The sequence below is a fragment of the Myotis nattereri genome, assembly GCF_964212035.1.
Source record: "Myotis nattereri genome assembly, chromosome: 4".
In the NCBI taxonomy this organism is placed as follows: Eukaryota; Metazoa; Chordata; class Mammalia; order Chiroptera; family Vespertilionidae; genus Myotis; species Myotis nattereri.
In genome coordinates, this window is record NC_138079.1 from 80203625 (window position 1) to 80217755 (window position 14131).

Genomic DNA, 14131 nt, shown 5'->3' on the forward strand with positions numbered 1-14131 from the left:
AGAATGGGCTTCCAGATGACATTACTTGATGCCTAGGTTAGGGCTGAGGTCCTGATGCTCCCTCAGCCCTTCATTGCTCCTCCCACTACTTAGGTCAATATTTATGTGTCCTGTACCTAAAGAGGCCCCTGGACTCACCACTGTCCGGGTTCCTCTCTCCCTGTCCCGCCTTCCCCACCGCCCTCCCCACTGGCCAGTCCCCACGCCCACACATCCGAGGCTGCCTCATCTGGCACCAATTATCCCTGCTGCCGCTGCCGCCGCTGCCGCTGCTTCTGCTGCTAAACTCGGCTGCTGCCTCTGTCTTGGGGACCCCAGCGCCTCTCCCCTCAGCCATGCAGCCTGCTGTCACAGCCTCCCTCTTGGGGCTCCTCCTCCCTGCCTGGACCCTGCTGCCTTTTGCCCAGGGCCAGACCCCCAACTATACCAGGTAGGTCTCTTGGCACCTTCTAGTTAGCTTAAGTGGGCTTCAAAAGCCGATTCCTGAAGGGTTATTCCTGTGGATCTTGTGGATTCTTTTTCTAACACATCACCCCCAAGATCTCCCAGTTTCTACTCTTCTCTGGTCCCCAAGTCTGTCCTCCCTGCTACAAGACCACTGTCTCCTGTAGGTCACCACTGCTCCCCGTTTCCTCAACCTCTGTCCTCTTCCTTCTAAGTCTCCCCATTCACTCCATGGGAACTGAGAAAGCCAAGACCTTGAACTTGCTTGATACCTGGACATCTGGATTCCAGGAAGGCAATTAGAAATTATGGGGGAAAGCGGGGCAGCAAGTGGAGACTTGAGGTCAGATACTCAAGTAGTTTAGCTACAACAGAAGCAAAGAAAAGGTTGAGAAGTCAGGGAGCCTGGTCTCCAGGTTCAATTTGAGGGCCATCGCTGCTGCTTCTCACTCAACTCCCCACCCCCTCCCCCGCACAGCCTCGTGGCGTGGCTGTGTCTACATCTGGAAGTAGTTAGGCAGCTGCTGTGGACTGCCTGGCAGTGCAAAGTGGGGAGAGTAAGAAGGGGGGCTGAGGAGGATTCCGGAAATTCCTGTTGTGTTGGGGGTGGGGACTGGGAGTTGGAGGCATAGCTAAGTTGCTGGCCCTACTTTTTCCTGATCCTCTACTATAGTATTTCCCACCTCAATTTCATCTTGGCTGCCTGAGGCCATCCCAGATCCCTTAGGCCTTTCTCCCTCATCCTCAGGCTTTCCTATCCTCATTACCCCATCCTAGTCTGTCCACTACTCCCCCACCCATGGCCGACCCCTCTTCTGTTCTCCAGACCTGTGTTCCTGTGTGGAGGGGATGTGACTGGGGAATCAGGTTACGTGGCAAGTGAAAGTTTTCCCAACCTCTACCCCCCCAATAAGGAGTGCATCTGGACAATAACGGTGAGAAGGCCCCTCTGGTCACTACCCCTTGTCAAAGTCTCCCAGGCTTGGGTCCAGGCAGTCAAAGGCCCTCCCCCAGCACTATTACTCCCTGGGGAAGTCCAAGACCCCTCCCCTCTGGTCACTGATCCATCAGTTTCCACAATAATACGTGGCAAGTGTCCTCACTCAACCCTTAATTCAAAGCCTGCTGCTCCATTCCTAACTCCATTCCTGCCCCTGTAAATCTCTCCATAGACCTCAAGTCTTGTCCCCTGCATAAGCCACAAGCCCTCTGCTCTGCACCCTGTTGGGGTTCCTTCATGTTCAGGCCCAAGTTTCTCTAGGAAATGCTTGGGGAAAGGGAAGTACCCTCTGCCTGGGTTGTGTATGACCTGACTTTGTAGGTCCCTGAAGGCCAGACTGTGTCCCTCTCCTTCCGAGTTTTTGACCTGGAGCTACACCCTGCCTGCCGTTATGATGCTCTGGAGGTCTTTGCTGGGTCTGGAACCTCGGGCCAGCGGCTCGGACGCTTCTGTGGGACCTTCCGGCCAGCACCCATAGTGGCCCCAGGCAACCAGGTGACCCTGAAGATGACAGCGGATGAGGGTACAGGAGGACGAGGCTTCCTGCTCTGGTACAGCGGGCGGGCCACCTCGAGCACTGGTGAGACGTCCCGCACCTTCTCCTTCCCCTTCTCCTGGTCCCACCCTGGTAAGGCCCCGCCCTCAGCCTTAACCTTCACCCCAAGATCCTAGGTCCCCATTGCCTCCCTTTCCCTTTTTCCTCACTAACTGCCCCTCCAGTCCCTCCTCCCCATCTTCTCTCCCCTCTCCCGCTCCCGCCACCCCCCTCTTCCAGGCCCCACCCCAGGCGCGAGGCGGAAATGGGTCACCGACCCGCGGGTGGAATGGGCGGCCTGGGGTTACTGGGACGGTGAGTAACTGCCCGCCCCCGTCCGCAATCGGGCTCCCTCTGACTGGCGTGAGAGGGCCCCCCTGGGAAGGGGGACCAGGTTCCTCCGACCCAGAGCCCCCTACACCCAGCCCGGGGCTCCCGATTGCGGTCCCATCACCTCCTCCTGGCGGCAGAAGTCTCCCCTAAAATATTTAAGGCCTCCCAAAGGGGCTTATGCCCCAATCTGAGGGGACCCTCACAGCGTGGGGACTCCCGAGCCTGCAAAGGGGACTTCTCTGCCGGGTAGAGGAGATGGGATCGAACAGGCGAAGAGGAACGGTGTGGCAGCGGGTCAGGGGGCGGGGCGATAAGGGGCGTGTCCAACCAATTCCTCCTCCCCCTTCCACCACCTGCCTGGGTGCCCGGAGGTCCTGCGCCTTGCTCTTCCTCTGCTAACCTACCCACCGTTTCCTTCCCCTCTTCTCGCCCCTCATCCTGAGACCCCGACATCCGACCTTCCTGCACGAGCCCCCAGCCTAGAGCTTTTCTCAAGCTGACCGAGGGTCTCCACTACTCCCACCCACCCCTCTCTCCCCTCCCCAGAGCACCAATTTTGTGGGGGGCGACTGGAAAAGGCCCAGGGAACACTGACCACGCCCAACTGGCCCGAATCTGATTACCCCCCGGGTATCAGCTGTTCCTGGCACATCATCGCGCCCCCAAACCAGGTACCGACCCCCTTTCCAGGGAGCGGGGGGCTGCCCTCCGAACCTGAGCAGTGTCCTCCAGCGTGCAGCTAGCAAAGGTTTATTGAACATCTACTATGTCCTAAGCACTGCGCTTGCGCTGCTGGGAAGCAAAACAGACCCAACCTGCTTGCATGCAAAAAAAAAAAAAAAAAAGTAAAATTATACCTGTGATCAGTGAGGTATCTGATGCTGATAAACTTGGGGTGTGTGTGTGTGTGTGTGTGTGTGTGGTGATGGTGAGGTGGGGGAGGTGGTGGGGGAGGTGAAGGAGGTGGGTTTTGGGTCTATTCCTTGAGAATGAGCCTGGACTTGACCTTGCCCACCATGCTGGAGGATGCCACTTCAGGATTCCTGGGTATGTAATCCTCTGAGCTGTGGTATGAATACAGTAAGAAGAGGGTGCAAGGGGACACGGGAGGTGAGAGGAGGCTGCTGTAAACATCTCCAAAGGAAGTGAGAGATGCCAAGCAGCCTCTGCGCTGTGCCCTGCCATCAGGTGATCTCGCTGACCTTTGGGAAGTTTGACGTGGAGCCGGACACCTACTGCCGCTATGACTCGGTCAGTGTGTTCAATGGAGCCGTGAGTGACGACGCCAAGAGGCTGGGGAAGTTCTGCGGAGACACCGCCCCGGGGTGAGAGGACAGGACCTGGGTGGGTGCAGGTCATGGTTTCTCCGCCTCCCCAGGAGTCTGACCACCGGCTGCTGTTGAGATGGGAGGGGCTTAGCTGAAGAGGCGGGATCTGAACCCACGTGCTCCAAACCAGTGGGTGGAGCAAGTAGGGTACTAGTCCCTGCATCAGTCCTGTGGACTTTGGATACAGAAGCAATTGGGGCCTAAGAAGTCGAGAGGCTAATGTAGCCAACTTGGGGGTGGGCGCCTGGGTAAAGGCGGGGTGCAGGCCCTCTTGACACCTCCCACAATGCCCTGCTGCCGCCTGCAGTCCCATCTCCTCCGAAGGAAATGAGCTCCTCGTCCAGTTCGTCTCGGACCTTAGCGTCACTGCCGATGGATTCTCAGCCTCCTACAGGACCCTGCCTCGGGGTGCCGCCAAAGAAGGGCCAGCTCAGAGCCCGGGAGAGGATGCCCGGCCAGGTCCCCCGCTCCTTGGCCCGGGCCCCAAACCAGGAACCCCGCCCAAAGTCAAGCCGGAACCCCCACCTGCGGAGAAACCAAAAGCCACGCCTGAGGTCCAGGCAACCCCCGTGGGCCCTAGTGAGTCTGAGAAGGGGGAGGAAGAGGATGTAGATTGAGTTCATTCCTGGGCTTGCTCATTCATTCATTCATACAACACTCACTGGTGCCACCTCTGTGCTAATAATGGTTGGCACTGGGTACTGAGACCCAAAGCTGGATAGAACTTTGAACAAGTTCAAATCAATGAGGCTGTTATGGGGAAAATAGTCCTTTCCACCTGCTAGGTAGGTCACCTTCCACAAAAAATGTCCCCCTCCTCCTCCTAGATGCACCCAGTGTCACCTGCCCAAAACAGTGCCGGCGGACAGGCACCTTGCAGAGCAACTTCTGTACCAGCAATCTGGGTAAGAAGCCTCATTCACATGCTCTGCTCTTCCAGATCTTCTAACTTTCCCTCCTGTCCCCAAAGTACCCTCCCCCTTTTGGCTCTAGCCTTGCCCTAGCCCCGTCTCCTCACCTCTCACCCTCACTCTCCCACAGTGGTGACGGCAACAGTGAAGTCCATGGTTCGGGGCCCAGGAGAGGGCCTTACTGTCACTGTCAGTCTCATTGGTGTTTACAAAACTGGAGGCTTGGACCTGCCCTCTGCACCCACTGATACCTCCTTGAAGTTTTACGTGCCTTGCAAGCAGTGTCCCCCCATGAAGAAAGGTAATAGGGATGTGGGGTAGAGGAGAAGGGTACTTGGCTTCATGGAAATGATAGAGGTGGTAGAATATAAGGGGCTCAGATGAGGAGGTACATCTTTAACGTATGTAACATGAGCTCTCAATCTCTCCCTCCCCTCTCCCAGGAGCCAGTTATCTGCTGATGGGCCAGGTGGAAGAGAACAGAGGTCCTATCCTCCCTCCAGAGAGCTTTGTGGTCCTCTACCGGCCCAGCCAGGATCAGATCCTCACCAATCTCAGCAAGAGGAGGTGCCCCTCTCAGCCTGTTCGGGCTGCTAGGTCCCAGGCCTGAAATCCAGGCCAGCCTTGGCCATTGGCCCTAGGGATCCATTTTTTAACCAAATAAATATTCCTTGACTGAGGAAGGGATCACATATCCATTTTTATGGTTTTGGTGCCCATCTTGGGGATTTCTTTTCATTCATTCAATAAACTCAACAGACATTTATTTTATAGAATTTTTTAAGAAACCAAGTTGGATCTTGCACCCCTTTGCTAAAAACTCCCCATATTCTCCACACACAAGCAAACATACACACTATGGTAACTATAGTGTGTCTCCCCATAAATGTATATACACACTTTGAATAATTATAAAGGCAGTGTTTATTAAAATACATTTTATTTTTAAAACTGAGCTATCAGCTTATAAAGTGTGTATACATTTTTAGGGACACCCTGTCTTTAGAGATGATGGGTATATTAATAAGTTTGATTGTGGTAATCTTTTCACAATGTATACAAACCATCAAGTTGTAGACCTTAAATATATACAGTTTTTATGTCAAAGATATCTCAAGACTGTTAAAAAGAACATTTAAATACTCTCCTACAGTTTTCCATCAGTCTCAAAATAAAATCCAAAGTCCTGCTGTGGGCTCAAAGGCTCTGGATGTTCTGCATCCTTCATCCCCCTTACTCTCATCTTCAATTATTGTCTTCCTTAAGATCACTGTTCCAGTCACACTGGCTCTATGACTATTTCTAGTACAATGGCTTTGCCTGTGCTATTCCCTCTACCTGGAATTCTCAATTAGATCTCAGCTCAAAGCTCATTCTAGTTATTTGTTCATTCCAAATGGCAGGCATTAGCCTTGGCCCGGTGACTCAGTTGGTTAGAACGTCCTCCAGTATGCCAAGGTTGCGGGTTTGACCCCCAGTCAGGGCACATAAAAGAATCAACCACTGAATGCATAAATAAGTATCTATCCAAAAATCGATGTTTCTCTCTCTCAAATCAATAAATAAAAACAAAACAAATGGCAGGCACTGTTATAGGCACCAACGGTACAACAAAACAAAGTCCCTGCTTTTGTGGAACAGAGATAAATGGTAAAATGAACATAAGGACAAGTAGCTCTATGCGTGCTATGAGGAAAACATGATTAAGAGGACAGACGGGGATTCTACATTATATGGAGTGCTCAGGGAAGGCTTTTGGATAAGATCCACTGTTTTTGCTCCACTGCTAACTGGGTGGCCTGGAGCAGACTGTTCACCTTGCTGAGCTTTCCTTGTGTGTAAGAGGTGAATATATGGAATGGTAATGGATGTGGCAATAATAATAATAATAATAATGTGGCAGGGTTGGTAAACCTTAATTCCTATGTAAATGTGATTTCCGAATCCCGTGCGGAAAGGAGAGAATCAGGAGCGGAACCCAGGGCTGAGACTTGAGTCCAACTGGGAGCAACCTTCAACTGCAGGAAACGGCTGTGGTTGCCGCAGAGGCTTCCGGGAGAGCCTGGGATTGAAGTGGAGAACGAGGGCGGCTTTGCGGGATTTAGCGATCTGACGGTCTCAGAGTGCGGAGGCAGGAACAAAGGCCGCCCGGGTCTCCCAGAGCAACTGCAGGGCTAGAATGCTAGACAGAGACGTCATTTCCGTCACCGGGACCTAGTCAGCCCTCTGTAAGCGCACCAATCGGCGTGTACGTATGGCGGAAACGAAGCCGCCCTGGCCAATGACAGAAGCCGTGTGGCGGAAGTACCCAAACGGCCTCGGGGGCAGGTGGCAGCCACGGTCGGCTCACAAGTTGATTGACAGGTGCTGTGACCAGAAGGTGAGCATCGTAGCGAAGCCCAAAGAAGCGCGGCCCGATCTCAGGGAGCGGTCGGAGGCACAGGTACCACAGACAAGGTCTCTGCGGGGCAGGCGGGAAGAGCAGCTCCGGAGGAGACCCCGGGGCAGGCGGCGTCTGGCCCAAACCGGGGCGGAATCCCGGACTCCCGGAAGGGGCGGGGCCTAGTGGAGCGGGGCTTTGGGAGGTCTGGAGACCCGGCCCGGGCTTGGGAGCCGCAAGGGGCCGGGTTTACCGGGTGGGCGTGACCATCGAGGTGGGGCTTGGAGGCGGGGCCTAGAGGGACCGGGCAGAGCTGGAAAAGCCGAGGGTTCGGAAGCTGGTTCTGGTCTGCGGGATCCTCATCTCGTCGAGTTCCGAGGCGGGGGTGGCGCTCGCCTCAGTCCAGGCCGGCCCCACAATCTCGTCCGTTCCCTTTTGCCCCTCTCGTCCCCCAGCTCTAGATTCCAGGCCCTGTCCCCCGAGCTCAGCCCTCGGATGTCCCACTGCCTAGAGCCTGCATGCGCCGCGGGGCGCCCCAGGACCAGGAGCTGGTGGGTCCCGGGGCGCCGGGGCGGGGGTCCCGGGGCGCCACTCCTCCCTCGGGACCTGTCGTCCCGGTCCTCGTCTTTCCCCCTGATTTAGTGTTCAGGGCGGACCAACGGAGCGGACCCAGGCAGCTGCTGACCCTCTATAACCCCACGGGAGCCGCGCTTCGCTTCCGAGGTGAAGGGATGGGCGCCTCATGCTAGGGGTTTGGGGGCTGGTGGCAGGACACTGGGGTGGGGGTGGGGGTGGTCAATGTAAGGAATAAGGAACATGCACACCTATAGAGGGATTTTTGTGAGTTTATTTGAGCCAAACTGTGGACAATTGCTGGGAAACAACAATCTCAACGGATTGAGATAATGCTCTAGAAAATGGCAGTTTTGCATCTTATTTTATACATTATAATTTAAAGAGAAGACGCTAGTGGGTTACATGATATCCTTTGGTGATAGATTAGGGAGGTGGGAGAAAGCAAATCGGGGAAACCTCTGGGATTGGATGAGAAGTAAAATGATAGACACATAGATCTTTTACATAGTTGGGTACAGGATAGTTAACAGTGAATATTTAACATGTTAACAATAACAATGAGGATTTATGGTCTCAGCCCTGGTACATTAGTTCTGCCCTGAGGGATCTGGAAAAAGGGGAGTTATCCTGATACTCCAAAGGAATGTTATCTTAGATGCAAAAGACAATAGACAAGCTTAGTTAAGGTAAAGATTGACTTTTGTCAGGGAAGATTTTAACCTAGCACATGACTTCCTGCCCTAACGGCTTTTAGTTAAAAAGTTTTAACTTCAAACCTAACTTACTTCAGGTTTCTGAATTTGCAAGGCCGCCAAGTAGGCCTTCCCAGATCTTGGCCGGTTAGTATGTGGCCCCTTTTCGTCCACACGGTCAGATGTCCAGCCTTGGTGGACTAGAAGAGTCATGTCTAGTCCTGGGGGTAGAAGGCCAGCGGGACTCTATTGTCCCTTAGTGGGGCAGGTTTGTGTAGGGTCTCAGAAGTAAGAGTCAGTCTCTCTGTGCTTGTATCCCCCAGTCCTGTGCACAGCACCTGACAAGTACACAGTGTTTGACGCAGAAGGATATGTGAAGCCTCATTCCTGCATTGACATGTAAGTTGGGAGGGTGGAGAAGCCAGAGGTTGCTGCTACCTTTCTCTGAGTAACTGAGCCATGGTCTGAGGCTGGGGTGGGAAGTGTCCAGCCGAGGGCAGTATAAGGGCTGCAAAATCATTTGGTCTGTCCCTGCCAAGGCAGCTACTGGCGGGACTCAAAATTCAATAAATCTAGGAGCTTTTTTCATAGCAACATAAATTTATATTAAGTGAATTATATTAAGCTAATGATGTTATAAATATCCAAATGGCCCGTGGCAGAAGAACGGTTCCCAATCCCTGGTCTAAGGTCTCAGACCTGGTCCTCTTCAACTTTTTTCCCAACCCTCTGCCCGTAACCCAATGGGAAAGTTTCCTGGGAGGGTGGGGCCTGGATCCACTTGCATCATTGCCTGTCACTCACTTCCTCTCAATGAGCCTCTCTTCCATCTTGGGACCAGTGTGATTCGCCACGTGGCCCCCACTGCCAGCCATTATGATGTCCAGGACCGCTTCCGCATTGAGCTGTTTGAGGAGGGAGCTGAGGGCCGAGTGTTGGGGCGCAAGGACATCACCTCGGTTTTGAGGGCCCCAGCCTACCCCCTTGAACTTCAGGGACAGCCTGACTCAACGCCACACCCAGGGCCTCCTTCCTGGACAGCACCACCCACGACCAGACACCTCCCTGAAAGTGAGTTGGAAGACGGGAATTTTTGAGTTCTGTAGGGAGGGAAGACCTAGCATTACTCTAGAGATGAGCTTGGTTGGAGTTGCAGAGGTCTTCAGGTTTAGTTTATTGGCTTTTTGTGAAAATGTTTCTAGGAGTTGAGATTTTATATTACACTATAGGCCCGGTGCACGAATTCATGCACCAGTGGAGTCCCTCAGCCTGATCCCTGCAGGATCAGGCCGAAACTGGCTCTCTGACATTGCCCGAGCAGTCCTGGATTGCAAGAGGGCACAGGCCAGGCTGAGGGACCCCACCGGTGCACAGTCATGGCCGGGAATCAGGGCCAGGGAGGGACGCGGGAGGTTGGCCAGCTGGGGAGTGACCACAGGAGGGCTCCAGGGCATGTCCGGCTCATTTTGCTCAATCCCAATCCCAATGGACCGGACCCCAGCAGCAAGCTAACCTACAGGTCAGAGCGTCTGCCCCCTGGTGGTCAGTGTATATCATAGTGAGCAGTTGAGTGTCCTTAGCATTCATTAGCATATTACACTTTGATTGGTTGAAGGGCTGACCAGATGCTTAGCATATTAGGCTTTTATTATATAGGATTAAGGAATAAACATATTTTGTAGTTTACCTGGTTTCTGGCTTCCATACTTAGATGGGAAAATTTTTCCTTAACTTTAACTTGAATACTTTCTATTATATGCCAGCTCAGTTCGGTTCCATAAGAAACCTGTACTGAGCAATTATGCCATACCAAGCTGTATGCTGGGTCTGGGAAAAGGAGCTCCCTGCCTAACAGACAGGTACACAGAAACCAGTAATCAGGCAGGGTGAAGAGAGAAGGAGAAAATTGCTGAGGGACCAGAGGAGAGAGGGTTTCTTGTGGCTGTGGGGACAGAGGCTGTAGGGAGGAGAGGACACTTGCATTGTGTGCTTCTGAAGGGCAATAAAAGTGGATACACCTTCCGTCTTCAGCCTTCTCCCAGGAGGACCTTGGGTTGGGGAGGAGTTGGGTCTGGAGCTTCTGACAAGCCTTGTTTCCCAGAATCCCACCCACAACTGGCCACCAGCTCCTTCCTCCTGTTCTTGCTGACCGGCATAGTCTCAGTGGCCTTCCTGCTGCTCCCACTCCAGGATGAACTTGGTAGCCAGCTGCCCCAAATCCTGCATGTCTCCCTGGGACAAAAGTTGGTGGCAGCCTACATCTTGGGTGAGCACAGTAGTGGTGAGGGGATGTGAGCCCCAGAGAAAGAGGGGTAAGGGCTGGGAAGAGGGCTCCCAGAGCTCCAGGGCTACTCATTATTTCTTGCTCTTTATTTCTCCCCTCTCCAGGCCTCCTTACCATGGTCTTTATCCGGACCTGAGCCCCCTGCTCAACCTCCACCCCCCTCCCTGGGCAAGGATGTGGACATGAGATGGCCAATGTGATGCTCATACCTGGCCTCGACTCCTCCCCACCCCCCCCCCCGCCCCCCACTGCTACTCTCTCCACCCCCGATAAAAAATACCCAGGGATTTGTATTCATTTTCCAAGTTGAATTTAAAAAATTTGCAAAATTAAACTGAGAAATGTAGGGAACATGCCCCTTTCTCCATATTTCTTTTTCTCCAGTTCCTCCTGTTCCCATTGCTAGGAACCCAGGTACCTGGGCCAGTGAAGATGCCCAGTGAGGATTAAGTCCTGGGTTCTGGTTCTGGAGCACTGAAAAAACTCTGACCTTGAACAAGTCCTTTCATTTCTGTGAGCTTCAGTTTCTCTCTCCTAAATGAGGACATTGAGAAAGTTGGTTCAACCCCCCCACCCCCCGCCACCACCCCTGTCCCTTTCTCTATATCTAATGGGTCTGTTTTGTTTATTCATTTGTTTTGATTTTTATATTCCACAGATGAAATACAGTGTTTGTCTTTGACTTATTCACTTAGCATAATGCCTTCTGTGTCTATCCATGTTGTCACAAATGGAAGGTTTCATTCTGTTATGGTGGAGTAATATCCCATTTTGTATATAGTATATGTCACATCTTTTATCCATTCATCTACTGATGGATACCTAGGTTATTTCCATATCTTGGCTATGGTAAAGAATGCCACAGTGAACATAGGGATAATATATTCTTTCAAATTGTTGTTTTCATTTTCTCCAGATAAATACCCAGAAGTGGAATTGCTGGGCTGTATGGGAGCTCTATTTTTAAGGAATCTTCATACTTTTTGCATAGTGGCTGCACCAAGTTATAATCTCTGGGAAAGTTGATTTTTAAAAAAATATGGTTTTAGAGAGGTAGGGAGAAGGGGGCGAGAGAGAGATCAATGAGAGAAACATCAGTCAGCTACCTCCTGTATGCCCCCTATTGGGCATCAAGCCTGCAACTCTGGCATGTGCCCTGACCAGGAATCAAACCCACAACCTCTTGGTGCATGGAACAATACTCAACTGTGCCAGGCCAGCTCAGCCAAGGGTTCGGTGAGCCTGGGGGGAGGGGGGAGGGGCGGCAAAGGATGTAGAAAAGACAGACAAAGAGAATAAGCTGGGTCTAGGTTGATCTTCCTGGGCCTGGATGAGGCCACAGGGAGAGACCCAGACAGCAAGCTAAGCCTTTATTTTATAGCCAGAGGTAAACAAGGTAGTGGTCACCATAGTTATAATGTTCTTGTGAGTTTCACTTGTTTTGGCAGCACTTGCTGCACCTCCCACAGCCCATTAGCTACCCAGATAAGATCTAGGGAGTGTCATTAGGTCAAACCTAATTATGCTAAGAGGGCTGTGCCCTCTAAGCTGGGACTTGTTTGTGGCTTTGCCAGCAGGTCAGTCCAAGGCTTAACCCTATAGCCGCTCCCTACACTCAACCAACTGAGCCACACCAGCCCTGGTGAAAGTTGAGTCTTAAGATTCCCCCCCTGCTTTTTTAAAAAAATATATTTTATTGATTTTTCACAGAGGAAGGGAGAGGGATAGAGAGCTAGAAACATGGATGAGAGAGAAACATCGATCAGCTGCCTCCTGTTGAGACTGGGTCTGTTATGCTGCTGGAAGATTATCAGTTGTACTAGCTTTACTTTTGGGGCCTTGGAAGCTGCCCGACTGCCCAGGAAGTCTTGTTCCTCCCATACCCAGAACTGACTCCAGTAGGGTGTGGCCCCACTAGTGTGTAGAGAATGGCTCCAAAGCCTGTGTCAGACAGTATGGGAGGGCTCTTGCCATGGCCCAGCAAATCCCTCAACAAATTACCTGTGATAACCATTCATATGGGCTGCCTATCCCAGGTCCCCAAAATGCATTTTAGGTATCACACACTAATGATCCTGCTGGTATGTGATGTGAAAAGGCCTTGTTGCCAGTGGGATCAGGAAGACTTTCTGGGACACAGCTATGAAGCAGCAGCTGTAGGAATGGGAGGAACTTGGGAAATAGACTTTTTTATTTAAGCAAATTTTTTTTTTAGAAAACAGTACTTGCAGAAGTTGTAGTGTGTGTGCATTAGTTTTCTGTAGCTGCTCTAAGAACTTGTCACTAATTTAGTGGCTTAAAACAATGCAAATTGCCCTGGCTGGTGTGGCTCAGTAGGTTGAGCGTCATCCCGTGCACCAAAAGGTCACAGGTTCATTTTCCAGTCAGGGCACATGCCTGGGTTTAGGCAGTCGATCAGTGTTCCTCTCCCTCTCCTTTCCTCTCTCTCTAAAATAAATAAATAATAAATAAATAACCACATTGAAAAAACAACACAAATTAATTCTACAGTTCTGGGAATCTGAAATCCAAAATGCGTTTTCTGGTGATAAAATCAAGATGTCAGCAGGGCTGCCTTCTGGAGGCACCAAAGGAAGATGTTTACTTGCCTTTTCTGGCTTTTAGAGGCTACCTGTATTCCTTGGCCTGTGGCCCCTTTCTCCGTCTTTCAAGCCAGTTATGGAAATAACAAATAATCATTGTTTTAAACCACTTAAAAAAAAAAAAAGCCAGGAGTGTAGTTTTTTCAACTCTCTCTCTGAGTCTGATCCCTGTCTATTACATCTCTATCTGTGATCTTTCTGCCTCCTTTTATAAGGACCCTGGTGATTACATTGTTCCCTGCCCAGTCCAGGATAGCCTCCCTGTGTGTTAGTTTGCTAGGGATGCCATAGTCTGGGCGGCTTAAACAACAAATTTATTCTTCACAGTTGAGGCTGGAAGCCCAAGATCAAGGGGTTGGCAGGTTTAGTTTCCTCTGAAGCCTCTTTCCTTGACTTTCAGACAACTGCCCTTCTTCCTCCTCCCCCTCCCCCTCCTCCTCCTCCTCCTCCTCCTCCTCCTCCTCCTCCTCCTCCTCCTTCCTCCTCTCCCTCCTCCTCCCCCTCCTCCTCCCCCTCTTCCTCCTCCTTCCTCCTCCTCCTCCTCCTCCTCCTCCTCCTCCTCCTCCTCTTCCTCCTCCTCTTTGACATCCGCCTTCTTGCTGTGTCCTCTGACAGTCTTTCCTCTGTGTGTGTACATCTCTGGTGTCTTCCTATGTGTCCAGTTTCCTCTTCTTATAAGGATACCAGTCAGATTGGAGTAGGGCCTACCTTAATGGCCTCATTTTAATGTAATCACCTCTTTAAAGGCCCTATTTCCAAATATAAACACATTCTGAGGCACTGGGTGTTAGAGTTTCAACATACAGGTTTGGGGGGCACATAATTCAGCCCATAACATTCCCCACGTCAAGATCCTCAATTTAATTACATCTGCAAAATCCTTTTTGTTGTGCAAGGTAACATTCATTTAGTTCTTTGTTTGTTTTTTAATATACTTTATTGATTTTTTTACAGAGAGGAAGGGAGAGGCATAGAGAGTTAGAAACATTGATGACAGAGAAACATCAATTCAGCTGCCTCCTGCACACTCCCTACTGGGGATGTG

The 14131-nt window shown here is 51.4% G+C and overlaps 2 protein-coding genes across 3 annotated transcripts; both read left to right on the forward strand.

The window, feature by feature from the left end:
• Window positions 1-335: 335 nt before the first annotated feature.
• On the forward strand, window positions 336-5756 carry PCOLCE (procollagen C-endopeptidase enhancer; the record flags this gene model as incomplete). The annotated part of the gene is made up of 10 exons (XM_081090270.1): window positions 336-430; window positions 1271-1379; window positions 1766-2024; window positions 2220-2294; window positions 2859-2983; window positions 3501-3637; window positions 3948-4219; window positions 4468-4545; window positions 4682-4852; window positions 4995-5756. 10 exons carry the CDS (start codon window positions 336-338, stop codon window positions 5159-5161), a joined length of 1488 nt encoding a protein of 495 aa, XP_080946396.1. The 3' UTR covers window positions 5162-5756.
• A 1090-nt stretch (window positions 5757-6846) lies between these two features.
• MOSPD3 (motile sperm domain containing 3) lies at window positions 6847-10838 on the forward strand. Of its 2 annotated transcripts, XM_081090127.1 has the most exons (6): window positions 6847-6994; window positions 7387-7654; window positions 8523-8598; window positions 9041-9270; window positions 10301-10465; window positions 10588-10838. In XM_081090127.1, exons 2-6 carry the CDS (start codon window positions 7450-7452, stop codon window positions 10617-10619), a joined length of 708 nt encoding a protein of 235 aa, XP_080946253.1. In that variant the 5' UTR covers window positions 6847-6994; window positions 7387-7449; the 3' UTR covers window positions 10620-10838. The 2 variants fall into 2 exon arrangements, with proteins under 2 accessions (XP_080946253.1, XP_080946254.1); XM_081090128.1 differs by lacking the exon at window positions 6847-6994 and having other exon boundaries at window positions 7092-7654.
• The last annotated feature ends 3293 nt before the right edge of the window (window positions 10839-14131 follow it).

What these genes read in the sequence shown, in the direction of transcription:
- MOSPD3 (XM_081090127.1), top strand. Translation starts at nt 7,450, where the DNA reads ATGCGCCGCGGGGCGCCCCAGGACCAGGAGCTGGTGGGTCCCGGGGCG. An exon ending in AGCCGCGCTTCGCTTCCGAG is followed by an intron (nt 7,655 to 8,522) that starts GTGAAGGGATGG and finishes TGTATCCCCCAG; the next exon opens with TCCTGTGCACAGCACCTGAC. An exon ending in GGTGGCAGCCTACATCTTGG is followed by an intron (nt 10,466 to 10,587) that starts GTGAGCACAGTA and finishes TCCCCTCTCCAG; the next exon opens with GCCTCCTTACCATGGTCTTT.